The sequence below is a fragment of the Mercenaria mercenaria genome, chromosome 16 (genome assembly GCF_021730395.1).
Source record: "Mercenaria mercenaria strain notata chromosome 16, MADL_Memer_1, whole genome shotgun sequence".
Lineage (NCBI taxonomy): Eukaryota > Metazoa > Mollusca > Bivalvia > Venerida > Veneridae > Mercenaria > Mercenaria mercenaria.
In genome coordinates this window covers 32,978,505-32,995,211 of record NC_069376.1, presented here as the reverse complement: position 1 = coordinate 32,995,211, position 16,707 = coordinate 32,978,505, and the positions used below count along the sequence as shown (strand labels likewise).

General features: G+C 35.8%; 1 protein-coding gene across 9 annotated transcripts in view; it reads right to left on the bottom strand.

Annotated features, from left to right (window-relative positions):
* The window catches only part of LOC123540008 (sal-like protein 3), a 174,252-nt gene that overhangs the window by 60,767 nt on the left and 96,778 nt on the right, over positions 1 to 16,707 (bottom strand). Inside the window, exon 5 of one of the 9 annotated variants that reach the window (XM_053526610.1) lies at positions 4,279 to 4,589. The exons of 7 other annotated variants lie outside the window; for them this stretch is intronic. In XM_053526610.1, coding sequence (XP_053382585.1) covers positions 4,294 to 4,589 — 296 coding nt within the window. In that variant the 3' untranslated portion in view covers positions 4,279 to 4,293. Of the gene's footprint in view, positions 1 to 4,278; positions 4,590 to 10,498; positions 10,749 to 16,707 lie in introns of those variants that run through there. One more of the 9 variants, XM_053526629.1, reaches the window with a different exon arrangement.

The following is a 16,707-nucleotide window of genomic DNA, read 5'->3' as shown; positions in this document are numbered from 1 at the left end:
CCTTTCATGAAGTCAATGTTTTTTTCTGGACAAGAAAAAGGTGAAAAGGGATATAATTTTGAAATTATTCATATCAGAGACTGAGAGTTACAGCTCCTGTGCTATTTACTTCATCTCTCACTTCCATCCATTAATTTCTCTTCAGGTAAATCAAAAATACTGTATTCAACATCCCTGAAAAAAATGTAGATAATGCAAGAACAAACTAGGAGATGCTTTTGTAGAAAAGCGCATGTCTCCCCCAAAGCATAGTCATATAGGCAGGAAGTCAATAGGGGACAGGAGCAAAAGTCAAAGTGACACTGATGGTTAGCTGCAATAGGAATCATCCACTTGGCATGTCCAATCATTCCACAAAGTTTCAACATTCTGGGCTTAGTGGTTCTCAAGTTATGAATTGAAACTGTTTTCCATGTTCAGACCCCTGAGACCTTCACCTTTGATTGAGTGACCCCAAAATCAGTAGGGGTCATCTACTCTGTATGTTCAATCATCTTATATAGTTCAAACATTCTGGGTCAAGTGGTTCTCAAGTTATTGATTGAAAAGAGTTTTCTATGTTCAGCCCCCTTAGACCTTAAATTTTGATGATGTGACCCCAAAAACAATAGGTTCTAGGTCAAATGGTTCTCAAGTTATTGACTGGAAATGGATTTCCATGTTTGTTCATTGCAACCTTGACCTTTTATAGAGTGACTCCAAAATCAATAGGGGCCATCTACTTTTCATGTCCAATCATCCTATGAAGTTTCAACATTCTGGGTCAAGTGGTTCTCAAGTTACTGACCAGAAATATTTTTCCATGTTCAGGCCCCTGTGACCTTGACCTTTAACAGAGTGATCCCAAAATCAATGGGGGTCATCTACTCTGCATGACCAATCATCCTATGAAGTTTCAACATTCTGGGTCAAGTGTTTCTAAAGTTATTGATCAGAAATGGTTTTCCATGTTCAGGCCCCTGTGACCTTGACCTTTGATGGCATGACCCCAAAAACAATAGGGATCATCTACTCTGCATGTCCAATCATCCTATGCAGTTTCAACATTCTGGGTCAAGTGGTTCTCAAGTTATTGATCGGAAATGCTTTTCCATGTTCAGGTCCCTGTGACCTTGACCTTTGATGGAGTGACCTCAAAAACAATAGGGGTAGTCTACTCCATAAGCCCTGCCACCCTATGAAGTTTGAAGGTTCTAGGTCAAATGGTTCTCCAGTCATTGATCGGAAATGAAATGTGACGTATGGATGGACAGACAGACGGGGCAAAAACAGTATTTCATAAAAAAAGTAAAAATAAAAATTTGTTTCATTACTTTACAAGATATATATACTTCTAATGCTATTCACTTCATCTCTTTCACCATCTAGCACTGCATAAGGCTCTTCATTGGGTTGAAATTTATTTTCTTAAATGTTAAAAGATGTGTTAGATTTAAGTTCGAAAAGGAACAAATATTTATAAATATTCAAGATACTGGTTTTTATACTCATTACTTCCTATCTTTGTTATAACACTATTGTCTCATGTTACATTAAATTCCCTTTTGTCAAAGTTACATATGAGATGGTTTGGAATAAAAGTAGATTGGCAGTGCCAAAGGGTCTCCAATATAGACCTACTGCAAGCTCGTTTGGTGTGGGTGTAGTAAGAACACCAATTACATTTGATTGAACTAGAGCTACCACTAATTGCCATTACCACCCCAGACACCACATTGACACAGGGACAGTAAAATCACGCGATCATGACATTTGACCTTCATGTGTGAACTTGACCTTAAACATTGTGCCCTAGATTCTGCACTCTGCATGTTGTCTGCAGGAGGTTTACCACTGATGTTAATTTTATGAAATTCAGTCAAGTGGTTTTGAAGATATCGAATGAATATGAATTAAAGCTATTTGATCTTTGACCTCTGTGTGACCTTGACCTGGACATAGTGACTAATGCCATGTGCACTGCAAGTCATCTGGACAGGGCTAACAGCTGATACTAGTTTTATGAAACTCTTCAAAGAGATGTAGAAGATATATGGAGCTGACACAAAGGTAAGCTATTAAACAACTAACCTCCACAAGTGACCTTGACCTTTAACCTAGTTAACTGAGGTTGTGCGTTTTGCATGTCACCTTAATGAGGTCAATACTTGATGCAAATTCTATGAAAATATGAAGATATGGAGAAGACACGAATTAAAGATGGACAAAGGAATGGACATGTGTGACTCCAATATAACCCCATATACTATGTATCTGGAGATATATTAATGCAATTGCCACATAAATGATTATTTCATTTGGTTTAACCTTTACTTTGCTATATTTCTAAAATGGACTGGTCTATCATTCAATTTGGGCAGTACCAATTATTTTTCAAAGGGGTGTTCACTGAAAATTTACTGACTAAATAACAAACAGTGCAGACCATGATCAGCCTGCAAGTCCAAAAGGTATAATCATTTGCAGCCAGCAGGTTAAAAGTTAAACAAGAGCTGTCTGTAAGACAGCCAAGCTCGACTATTCGAAATATTGTCCCAGAAGCAGGAAAATATTACCAAAAAAGGTTAAATATCAGAAGAATTTTAAGTTCAAAAGGGGACATAATTTGATCAAAATGCATATCAGAGTTATAGGACTTGCTGCTATCAACTAGTTTCATAACCCCAAAGGCACATGTGAAGTTTCAATTCAATATCTGCATTAGTTTTGGACATATTAACTTGCATGTAAAACTTTAACAAGAATTTTCTAAGTCCAAAAGGGGGCATAATTTGCTCAAAATACATGTCAGAGTTATGGAACTTGACCCAGTGAGGTTGGTAATTGACCTAGAAAAAGAAAAAAATAGTTTCAAAGCTATATGCCTTTAAATGATAGCTGTATGTACCGTAGATACCCGTGTATAATGCGCACCCGTGTATAATGCGCACCCCCGATCTTAGTCCAAAATCCTGGGGGAAAAAAAAAAAAAAAAAAAAAAAAAAATTTTTGGTCAATTTTGAGGTGGATGGAAAACGAAAGTAGAGTTTACATCGACACCGGTAATAAATTTTATCTCCACGGCGGAGAGCAGCATCGGTCTCACAGTACTATCGATTTTTGTTTTCTCGAAAATAAAACCAGTAAATTATTGTTATATTTGTTGTTTTACCTTTTTTAATTCACTATTTTGAATAAATAAATAGCAGCTGATTCAATATTTCGGAACGGTATCTTTCAAAATGACATGAGCTTCTCAATTTAAACTGATAACAAAAGGTGTGATAGTCTTTTTGTCACGATCATAAAGCCAGTAATTACCGGCAATCAACGTGTCACCTCGTGTCAATTATGTTGTTCACAGTTTGATCTCGGTTAAAGATAATTCTCGATCTTTAATTAGTAACATAATTTTTGTGATTTATAAACATTTCTTTCGTCAAAATACTTTTAAATTTATATGAAATTAATTTTGTTTGAAAGAAAAATAAACAATTCGATCTTTTACGGAACGTAACGGCAATCTTAGATTTTAGCGGAGACAGTAAGCGCGGGGAGTAGTTTCCCTTTACCAAAATGGCGAACATCGGTAACAAACTTGTTTTGAAGTTGGAAAATTGTCTATACCTGTGTATTATGCGCACCCACGATTCGAGGGTGGTCCTGGGGGTCAAAAAACTGCGCATTATACATGGGTATCTACGGTACTTGTATGCAAAAACTTAACCAAGGTGTGACGCCGACGCCGACGCCAGGGTGGGTAGAATAGCTAGACTTTTCTTTGAATAGTCGAGCTAAAAATACATACTAATATTTCATTGATTTGAAAGAAATATTTTACAGTAATATACAGAAGAAAAGAAGAAAAGTCAAATTTTAACAAGTGTTCTATCCAATGTCCTGCGACAGTTTTTTTTTTTAAATATTGGTAATGAAGACATTTCTAAATGTCCAATATCTACACAAATACTACTAAATACTATTGCATATAAACTGGATTTGATATCAGCCACAACTATTTACACAGAATGACTTCCAGCACATTAGACTAACCATTATTGTTTAATATATCCAATGAATACATTCATAGCCTTTTGTTCTAGAAGCTGTTTCCAACTTTGAAAAATAAACCTTCCATTAGTATAATTAACTGCCTCAAAAGCCTCATGATAAGTGAGAGGTGTTTTTTTTTTAAACAATCCAGTCGGTCTGTCACAAATTAAGCTTTTGTAACAAGCGCATTTCTGTCTATATATGACATTGTGTTTTGTGTTAAGACTTTCTGAATACACTCTACACATGAAGTTGTGTGAATCATTTGTTCATATGTGTAAGCATATGTGACTTCAGATGATGCTTTGCGTTAAAGCTCTTTGAACAAAATTTACACACAAAGGGTCTCTCTCCAGTATGTATTCTCATGTGTATTTCTAAAGCTGAAGGCCATGGAAAAGTTTTGCCACACCAACTGCATTCAGTCTTCTTGAAATGCATTCTCTGAGCAGTTGTCAGTTCTTGTGACATCACTGGTACCTGCTGTGACATCACAGGTACCTGCTGTGACATTACAGGTATATGCTGTGACATCATTGGTACCTGTACTGAGGAGCCTGAAACAGAAAGAATACTGATTATTCTTACAGAATAAAATAAATAAAACAACAGAATTAACAATCAAAATCTGTGCAAACATTTTTTTCACTGTAAGACAATTCAAAAACAACAGTTGAACATATAACCACTAGAAAAATTAACCGAAACCAAGGTTTTTTAAATCTATACACGATTTTTGAAGGTCACTTTATATAAATTAAACTTGGTATTTCAGACTTCAACTCGAAATTTCGTTCTCAATGAAATTTTCAAATCCTGTGAAATTCTATCTTTATATCTGTGTGTTTACATTCTGTATAATTTTTACTTGCCCCTAAAAGGGGTAAAGTGAAATCATTTGTATAAACTTTAGACAGGACATTGCTGGGATACTGCACACCATATTTGATGTAATTCTGACCTGGAGTTTCAGAGAAGTAACATTGTTTATGTAAATTGTGGATGATGGACAAGGGACAACAGACTATGGAAGCTGAATTATCCACCTACACAAATTGCTCATCCTGCACCTTCCATTCAGGTGAGCTTAAAATGGACCTGTGTTATGGGGGTTATACTAAAAATGAGCAGAAATGCAGTTCTTTCTTTGTACAACATCCAAATGAGTAATTTTTGGGACATATGTATCTGATTTAAGTCATTAGACTGACATTCAAGCTGTTTGTCTAATGACTGATGAACTTAAAAAAAACAGTTTCTGATCTCCAACATTTCAAGAATCTTACAAAATTAGTAACTCAAAGAATAAGCTTCATGTACCTTTATTAGATTTTGCCCAAACTTAAAATCTACTATTTCATATAATCATCCCCTTCCTACTCCTTATCATGCTGGACACAAATGATTCTGCCTTTGCGACCAGTGTAGATCATGATCAGCCTGCACATCCATGCAGCCATTCAGTCAGTATCTTTTTTGCTATATGAGCACCCCTTTAACAGTTAATGGCACTGTCCAAATTGAAAGATGGATAAGTTCATTGTAGAAATTCATCAGGGTAAGTATTAGAGATGTAACATTTCAGCATTACACTCCTCAAAGAAATGGAACAATTCTTCATGTTAAAATTTACAAACAAGAGAACCATGATGGCCTTTAAGTGCTCACCTGAGTTTCACAGCTAAAACAGGTCACAGTCATTCAAGATACATGTCTGCAGAATTATTCTGAAAACGGGGCAGCAGATTCAGAGAAGACTTTCAAAGAGTGCCACATAGGGAAACCTATACCAACCCAAGGCAGTAAGGGGTGGCAATGTTTTTTGACGAATCAGAATTATTTGAACAAAAGGGTTACCCCTTTTATTTACTTTCTCGATACATAAAGGTTTTACAAACACACATATATATATATATATGCATTTACATCTAGTACAATTAATCTTCAAGAATCTCTTTAAATCAATATAAATCTATAATAAGATTTTATACCAAACATTAATCATATTCCTACGTGAAATCTAACATTTCCAAATTGTGATGCTATATAATATTTAGCACATAAAACAAAGACAACATATATAAGATATCAAGCAAAAGCAAATAAGTTTGTGCCGTATAGAAATAGGTATATCTCTTTTAACTGTACTTGAACAAACTTGTTCATTTGTCTGAAATTATTTCAAAACTAATTTAAGTCAGCAGTTTCTGACAAGATTTTTACAGTTTCAACAGTGTACAAAATAGGAACAAGAGTGCCAGAATGTCACAATATACGCCCGTCACAGCAAATTTCTTTACTCTAGCACCTGTATTTGCAAATGGAATTTTAATTTGTGGTTGTTTAGTAATCATTGTTAATTCTTTTGTTTTTCTAAGTCCACAAAAAAACTCCTTACCAGGTAGAGATACCTTAAAATACACCTAAAATTTGAAAGTAACATCTATGTTGTACCACAGAAAAGTGGTCTTGTTTTTTCCCTACGGTCAATTATAAAAAAGTTACAATATAAGTTATTTATAGTAACAACTAAGGGAAGGTAATCTTAAAAAAAAAAAAAAAAATCCAAAAAAAAATTGTAAGTCCACACAAAAATCTTTACCAGGTAGAGATTGGTCAAAATACACCTCATAATTGGATGTAGCATGCATGTTGTACTACAGGAAAGTGGTCTCGATTTTTCCCTACGACTAGTAATGAAAAAGTTACAATATAAGCTATTTATAGTAACATGAAAGGGAAGTAATTCTAAAAAGGGAACTGCGCATGACACTTCATCTCATGATGGTGTATAAATGTGCCAAGTTACATCAAAATCCCTCCATGCATGAAGAAGAAATGCTTCGGACAGTCATTCTTGTATCTGACCTTTGGCCTCTAAGTGTGACCTTGACCTTAGACCTAGGGACCTGGTTCTTGCGCATGACACTCCGTCTCGTGGTGGTGAACATTTGTGCCAAGTTATATCAAAATCCCTCTATGCATGAAGAAGAAATGCTCCGGACAAGGTTTTCATTCTTGTATCCTTTGACCTCTAAGTGTGACCTTGACCTTAGACCTAGGGACCTGGTTCTTGCGCATGACACTCCGCCTCGTGGTGGTGAACATTTGTACCAAGTTATATCAAAATCCCTCCAGGCATGAAGAAGATATGCTCCGGACAAAGTTTTCTTTGTTGTGTCCTTTGACCTCTAAGTGTGACCTTGACCTTAGACCTAGGGACCTGGTTCTTGCGCATGACACTCCGTCTCATGATGATGAACAACTGTGCCAACTTTCATCAAAATCCCTCCATGCATGAAGAAGATATGCTCCGGACAAAGTCATTCTTGAATTTGACCTTTGACCTCTAAGTGTGACCTTGACCTTAGACCTAGGGACCTGGTTCTTGCGCATGACACTCCGTCTCATGATGGTGAACAACTGTGCCAAGTTTCATCAAAATCCCTCCATGCATGTAGAAGATATGCTCCGGACAAAGTCTGTGGACGCCGCCCGCCAGGGGCGTTCCCATAATACGTCCCGTTTTTCAAATGTGCGTATAAAAAGTGACCACACACCCTGTTGGAGATGTTTTTTACAGAACTGAAATAATCTGAACATGTTTTAAAGATGGTAGAGAAAAAAACATTTGTGTGAAATTATTTCAAAATTTGACGAGCTGTGTTGGAGATGTCACCCAGGATTTTTCTTTTTTAGTTCCTGCAGCCCATTGAAAGATGACCATAATGGAGATCATCTAGGACAATATTTATCAATTTCAACATGATGGTTTTTAGATGCCACTTTATAACGGATGAGAAGATGGAAGATGAGTGATCACAGAAGCTTATCCCAAGTACTTTGTACTCAGCTGAGCTAACTGGTGTTTCAGAAATAGTTACAATTAACAAAAGAAGGTTTTGCATGAACGTTTAAATCAAAACTAAATGTCAATACAAGCAAAACATTTATTTTATCCCAGTACATTATATAAGTCTATGATAGCATTTGTTGTATTTGATCTGCCTTATTTCATAAATGTTTCCCCATTGAATATCTACATAAATCATCTGCACAATATACACGTGTCATAAGTAATCTTAAGTAATTCCAGTACACAGAGATGACGTCCATGTTAATCATCTGCAACACACAAGCATTGATTAAAAAAGTAACATCAACGGAGTAATAAAAACATTTATAATAAAAAGAAAACATCATAAGACATAGTGACATTACTTCTGGATTAACTCTCAATTGATGCACCATGGAAACAGAGACAATTTCTGGATCAACCCTAAATTTGATCCATGGACATAGTGAAATAGCTTCTGGATAAACCCTCAATTGATGCACCATAGACACTGTGAGTGACATAATTTCTGGATCAACCCTAACTTTGATCCATGGACATAGTGAAATAACTTCTGGATAAATCCTCAATTGATGCACCATGGAAACATTGACATTTCTTTTGAATGTACTCTCAATTGATGCAATATCGACAAAGTGACATTACTTCTGGACAAACCCTCAATTGGTGCACCATGGACAGAGTAACATTACTTCTGAATCAACCCTCAATTGATGCACCGTGGACACATTGACATACTTCTGAATCGACCCTCAACTGATGCACCATGGACACAGTAACATTACTTTTGGATAAACCCTCAAATGATGCACCATGGACATAGTGACATAATTTCTAGATAAACCCTCATTTGATGTCATTTGATGCACCATGGACATAGTGACATAATTTCTGGATAAACCCTCATTTGATGCACCAGGACATACCGTAGATACCCGTGTATAATGCGCACCCGTGTATAATGCGCACCCCCGATCTTAGTCCAAAATCCTGGGGGGAAAAAAAAAAAAAAAAAAAAAAAAAAAAAAAAAAAAAAAAATTTTGGTCAATTTTGAGGTGGATGGAAAACGAAAGTAGAGTTTACATCGACACCGGTAATAAATTTTATCTCCACGGCGGAGAGCAGCATCGGTCTCACGGTACTATCGATTTTTGTTTTCTCGAAAATAAAACCAGTAAATTATTGTTATATTTGTTGTTTTACCTTTTTTAATTCACTATTTTGAATAAATAAATAGCAGCTGATTCAATATTTCGGAATGGTATCTTTCAAAATGACATGAGCTTCTCAATTTAAACTGATAACAAAAGGTGTGATAGTGTTTTTGTCACGATCATAAAGCCAGTAATTACCGGCAATCAACGTGTCACCTCGTGTCAATTATGTTGTTCACAGTTTGATCTCGGTTAAAGATAATTCTCGATCTTTAATTAGTAACATAATTTTTGTGATTTATAAACATTTCTTTCGTCAAAATACTTTTAAATTTATATGAAATTAATTTTGTTTGAAAGAAAAATAAACAATTCGATCTTTTACGGAACGTAACGGCAATCTTAGATTTTAGCGGAGACAGTAAGCGCGGGGAGTAGTTTCCCTTTACCAAAATGGCGAACATCGGTAACAAACTTGTTTTGAAGTTGGAAAATTGTCTATACCTGTGTATTATGCGCACCCACGATTCGGGGGTGGTCCCAGGGGTCAAAAAACTGCGCATTATACATGGGTATCTACGGTAGTGACATTACTTTCGAATCAACCATCAAATGATGCACATGGACATAGTGACATTACTTCTGGATAAACATTAAATTGATGAACCATGGACAGTGACATTACTTCCGAATCAACCCTCAACTGATGTGCATGAACATAGTGACATTAATTATGGATTTAACCTTGACTGATGCACCACGAACAGTGACATTACTTCTTGATAAACTCCCAATAAACTCTCAATTGATGCACCATGGACATAGCAACATTAATTCTGTCTCAACCCTCAAGTGATGCAACACAGACATATTGACATTATTTCTGTATAAACCCTAAAATAGTGACATTACTTCTGGATCAACCCACATGTGATGCAACGTGGACATACTGACATTATTTCTGTATAAACCCTAAAATAGTGACATTACTTCTGGATCAACCCACGTGATGCACCATAGACATAGTGACATTACTTCTGGATCAACCCACGTGATGCACCATGGACATAGTGACATTACTTCTGGATCAACCCTCGTACTTATCATCAACCTCAAAGGGCAACATCATTTGTAAGATTGAGATCTGTTTGCTGTACAATGTACAAAGGCTGTTGCTTTATACATGTTACTTTATAAAGCAATGGGTTTATGGTTAAGAAAACATCTACCTTTGTAGAGGTAGTAACATATTTGGTGTTACTGAGGTAAGATTATACATATTATCAACTATAACATCAAAATTGATAGGCACATTTATGCTTTCATTACACTTCTTTCATTTTATTTGTGAAGTCATGTATCATTTAAGTCACGATTTTTGTGTAACATATTTTCCCCGTATGTCACATTAAAACACTTGCTCTAGACGAAGCTGAACATGTTATTTCAAGGTAAACATCTGTTTTACACATCTACCACTCATATGAATACTTCTACTTCAGATGTGTTATCATATGAGATTTAAGAGTAGATGTCTGTGTGAAACATCTGCCACATACGCTGCATTCAAATGGCTTCTCTCCAGTGTGAATTCTCATATGTACAGTGAGATGGTTTGGCCGTGTAAATCCTTTCCCACACAACACACACACAAATTTCCTATACTCTCCTTTAACTTTGACTTGTGGTTCCTGATGAGGAAAACCTGAAAATGTAAAAAGATTTATTTGATTACAGAGATAATAATTAATAGGTTTAACCTTTACCTTGCTAAATTTCTAAAATGGACTGCTCTGTCAATCAATTTGGGGCAGTACCATTTATTATTCGAAAGGGTGTTCACTGAAAACTTACTGACTGAATAGTGAACAGTGCACACCATGATCAGCCTGCATAGATGTGCAGGCTGATCTTGGTCTGCACTGGTTGCAAAGGCAGAATCACTTGCTACAAGCAATTATCCTATGAAGTTTGAAGTCTATAAGCCAGAGCATTCTTTAGGTATATACTGATTAGTGAGAAGGCTTGTGTTCAAGAACCACTGATAGTACGACCAACAAAAAAATCTGTTTATTTGATTTCTTTGTAATCATTTTAATGGAAAGTAAAATAGTTTATGAAGTTTATTTTTTATCCTTGACAGAAATCGTTTTAAAAAATATATGTGATGTACTAAAGCAATAGATGACATGCATTATTACAAAAGCAAGGCTTGTTGTCATGAAGGTTTTAAGTTATAACATAAGACCTACATTTATAAAAGACAAATATTCATTCTGCTATTTCTTTTTTCCTCATGAAATTTTGTTGAGCAGTCTGTATCTGTAGAAAGCACCTTCATACAAAGTTTCAATACAATATATTGTTTATACATAATTTATTTGAGGTTGATTGTGAAGCAAGTTCTACAACTTATATTAATCACTCTCGACACCTCATTCCTGATGGAATCCATTGCCACAAGGGTATGAGAGAAGAGGCCAGTTTTTCCCTTTTAATGCTGGGTGTCATGCAAGGGGGCTGCTGGTACCATTTTTCACGTCTTAGGTATGATGCGGCCGGGGATCGAACCCACAACCTCCTGCACTCAAAGCTGACCCTCTACCACTAGGCTATTGAGGCAGTTCAATATACATGTATGTATTTTGCATTATAATATATGATAACAATGAGTCTGTATCTGTAGAAAGCAGCTTCATACAAAGTTTCATTACAATATATGATAACAATGACCGAGCAAAATGAAAATTCATCATTTTTAATACAGCCTCAAAATAATATTGAAACAAACATGTCTCATTCTATAGCTGAATTCTTTCTCCTGTATACATCATATGGAAGACAACTGAAAATGTACTTTGAATTTCAGAATCTTTCGCCAGTTAAAAGTGCAAATTGAAATATCTGGCTCCAAGGTAACTGTTTCAGGTGGTAATGAGGCTCTGCCAAGTTAATGCAACAAGTGCTGTCAGTTGACAGCGCGCTTGACTTTTCTCAGTGCTTGATAGTATAATATAAGCTATGAGTAAAACTTTAAAATTACAATAAGCATATTCTAAGTTGAAAAGGGGCCATAATTCAGTCAAAATGCTTGATAGAGTTGCCTCCTCCTTTTTACAGACTGGGGTCATGATGGTAAACATGTATGCAAAATATCAAAGCAATATCTCAATGGACTTCGAAAGTATTTGGGGTGGTACGCAAACTTCAACATTTATTCTAAGTTGAAATTATCTAAATGGACTTTGAAAATATTTGGGGTGGTATGCAAACTTTAACATTTACTCTAAATCAAAAGGGGGCCATAATTCAGTCAAAATGCTTGATAGAGTTGCCTCCTCCTTTTTACAGACTGGGGTCATGATGGTAAACTAGTATGGAAAATATCAAAGCAATATCTCAATGGACTTTGAAAATATTTGAGGTGGTACGCAAACATCAACATTTACTCTAAGCCGAAAAGGGGCCATAATTCAGTCAAAATGCTTGATAGAGTTGACTCCTCCTTTTTACAGACTGGGGTCATGATGGTAAACAAGTATGCAAAATATGAAAGCAATATCTGAATGGACTTTGAAAATATTTGGTGTGGTACGCAAACTTTAACATTTGTGTGATGCTTACGCTCACGTTCACGCTAACGCTAACAATCACACCAACGCCACGGCAAGTAGGATAGCTCCCCTATTCTTCGAATAGTCAAGCTAAAAACAGTTACCAGAGAGTCAGATATTTCAATCGCCACCTCCTACCAGTAACAGATTTTTTTTTCATACCATATTCTTTAAATTATAGAGGAAATGAAATAGAAATTTTCTTTTAAGTACTAAACACAGTAGTGTGTGAACTTCTGCATTGATCCATACAAGAGAGCTTTCTTACTAACCCCCTTTGCAAGGTGACTTTTTTCCGCACCAGCAAAAACATGGGAAAATCCTTTCAAACAAAATTTACCAATTCTTTATACCTGTTATCACTAATTATTGTAAGAAAACAGTCATTTCTTCATAGTTTTATTTACATATTATTTACAAAACAGAATCCAGAGATAAACATTGACCAATTCTAATTGATGCTATACAAAACAGTTTAACACCTCTGTCTGGCCACAAAAAACCAATGCTTCATGATATGTATGCAAATCTTTGTCATACTTTATTAATTACTTATTAATGTTACAGTTGAACCCGTCTTAATGGCCACCTGTATAAACAAGAGCACCGCCTTGCGGGTGCTGATGCTCATCTGATTTTTTTTGTGTAATAGAAATATTGTCCTACCCATGATTTTCTAAGTCTAAAAAGGGCCATCATTCTTGCAAAAAGTAGAATAGAGTTATGTTTCTTGATGTACAGTGTCCACTTATGATGGTGAAAAACTATTGCAAGTTTTAATGCAATAGCTTTGATAGTTTATGAGAAAAGTTAACTTAAACATAATACTCAACCAAGAAAATGATTTTCTAAGTCCAAAAGGGGCAATAATTATTGCAAAAAGCAGGATGGAGTTATGTTGCTTGCTGTACAGGGTCAGCTTATGATGGTGAACAAGTGTTGCAAGTTTCAAAGCAATAGCTTAGATAGCTTAAGAGAAAAGGTTTACCTAAACATAAAACTTAACCAAGAAATCTGATATTTTCTAAGTCCAAAAGGGGCCATAAATCTTGCAAAAAGCAGGATGGAGTTATGTTTCTTGCTGTACAGGGTCAACTTATGATGGTGAACAAGTGTTGCAAGTTTTAAAGCAATAGCTTTGATAGTTTAGTATAAAAGCTGACCTAAACATAAAACTTAACAAAGAAAACTGATTTTCTAAGTCCAAAAGGGGCAATAAATCTTGCAAAAAGCAAGATGGAGTTATGGTTCTTGATGTACAGGGTCTGCTTATGATGGTGAACAAGTATTCCAAGTTTCAAAGCAATAGCTTTGATAGTTTAGGAGAAAAGTTGACCTAAACATAAAACTTAACCAAGAAATCTGATATTTTCTAAGTACAAAAGGAGCCATAAATCTTGCAAAAAGCAAGATGGAGTTATGTTTCTTGCTATACAGGGTCAGCTTATGATGGTGAACAAGTATTCCAAGTTTAAAAGCAATAGCTTTGATAGTTTAGGAGAAAAGCTGACCTAAACATAAAACTTAACCAGGCAACGCTAAAAAGTCCCTTGTTTTGGGCAGCCAGCTGGCTAACTTCCCAGGTATTTTTGCTCTTATTTCAACTTGTCTAAAGCAGCCAACTGTCTTATGTATTCAGATAATATCACTCTCTTGGCTGGCTGCTTAACACAGGTTATGCTGTATATCAATAATTTCAAATACATATGAGCCGCACCATGAGAAAGCCAACATAGTGCGTTTGCGACCAGCATAGATCCTGACCAGACTGCGCGGATGCACAGGCTGGTCAGGATCCATGCTGTTTGCTAACAGTTTCTCTAATTGCTATAGGTTTTGAAAGTGAACAGCATTGGATCCTGACCAGACTGCGCGGATGCGCAGGGTGGTCTGGATCCATGCTGGTCACAAACACACTATGATGGTTTTCTAATTGTGCAGCTCATATGTGTAGACAATTAATGATATCATCTCATAAGTTCATTTTCATGACCTTTATATTCTGTATCATATAAACACTGTCCTAATCTTGCTTATATAGGTGCTTTAAGATGGCAGTGAGACTTTTATATTTTGCATCATATAAATTGTCCATAGGAGCTGAAAGGTGGCAGTGAGATCTTTATAATTATGTTATTTTGTATCATACAAACTTGTCCATATCTTGCTTATATAGGTGCTTAAAGATGGCAATGAGACTTATATTTTAAATCATATACAATACTCTCAATACCTTGCTTATATAGGTGCTTTTAGTTGAAAGTTTGACTTTTATATTTTGCTTCATATAAATACTGTCTATAGGAGCTGAAAGGTGACATTGAGACCTTTATATTTTCTATCATATAAACATGTCCATATCTTGTTTATATAGGTGCTTTATTATAAGATGGCAGTTGTACTTTTATATTTTGCATCATATAAGTTACCACTGTCCATATCTTGCTTACATAGGTGCTTTAAGTTAAAGTGAGAATTTTTACATTTTGCATCATAACAAGAGAGTCAAGATGGCCCTAGGTCACTCACCTGAGAAACAAACCATAACAGTGTAAACATGTTTGACCTAATGATTTCATGGAAACAAATATTCTGACCAATTTTCATTAAGATTGGACCACAAATGTGGTCTCTTAAGTGTAAACAAGTATTTTCTTCAATTTGACCTAGTGACCTAGTTTTTGAGCCAAGATGACCTACATTCGAACTTGACCTAGATTTGATCAAGGCAATCATTCTGACCAAATTTCATGAACCTCAATTGAAAAATACAGCCTCTATCGCATACAAAACGTTTTTCTTTGATTTGTCCTAGTGGCCTAGTTTCTGACCCCAGCAGACCCATATTCAAACTTGACCTTATTTTCATCAAGGCTATCATTCTGACCAAATTTCATGAAGATCAATTGAAAAATACAGTCTCTAGCGCATACACAAGGTTTTTCTTTGATTTGACCTAGTGACCTAGTTTTTGACCACAGATGACCCATATTCTATCTTGACCTAGATTTCATCAAGGCAATCATTCTAACTAAATTTGATGAAGATCCAGTGTAAAATGCAGCATGTATTGCGTACACAAGGATTTTCTTTAATTAGACCGGGTGACCTAGTTTTTGACCCTAGATGACCCATATTCAAACTCGACCTAGATTTCATCAGACAAACATTCTGATCAAATTTCATGAAGATCTGGTGTAAAATCCAGCTCCTATTGCATACACAATGTTTTTCTTTGATTTGATCTAGTGACCTGGTTTTTGACCCCAGATGACCCATTTTCAAACTTGGCCTAGATCTTATCAAGGTAATCATTTTAACCAAAATTCATGAAGATCAATTGAAAAATACAGCCTCTATCGCATACACAAGGTTTTTCTTTGATTTGACCTAGTGACCTAGTTTTTAATCCCAGATAATCCATTTTCGAACTTGGCCTACATTTCATCAAGGTAATCATTCTGACAAAATTTCATGAAGATCAGTTGAAAAGTACAGCCTCTATCACATACACAAGCTAAATGTTGACAGACGACAGACAACGGACATTGAGCGATCACAATAACTCACCTGAGCACATGGGTGAAAGTTTGGAATATTGAAAATCCTGAAAATAATTGCTGGGGGCATGGGGGCCGCTAGGGCCCCCAGTGGGTCCAGGGCAAAGCCCTGGTAGGGGGGCCAGGGGGGCAAAGCCCCCGGAAGCTACTGAGAATTAGTGATTTTGAATGCTTAGAACAGCCCTATTCTAGCCTTATATGTGTGCCAAAAAATTACTAATTATGTTGCACAAAATGCATGATTATCAGTTAACAACTTAACAGTAACTTTTTTAAGTCAAGGACTTGTTTCAACAATATACCCTCAACATGTTTTTGTAAGGTTCAGACTGAAACAACCCGATAATTCTAGCAACATTTTTGTTTTTTCATGCCACCCTTCTTTTATTTTATTTTTTTTTTTTTTTTTTTAAGTTTTGGCACAACATTCACTAAATGCAGACCCTGCAATATCCGGTTTTGTAGCCAAAGACCCCATAGATCCTCATCA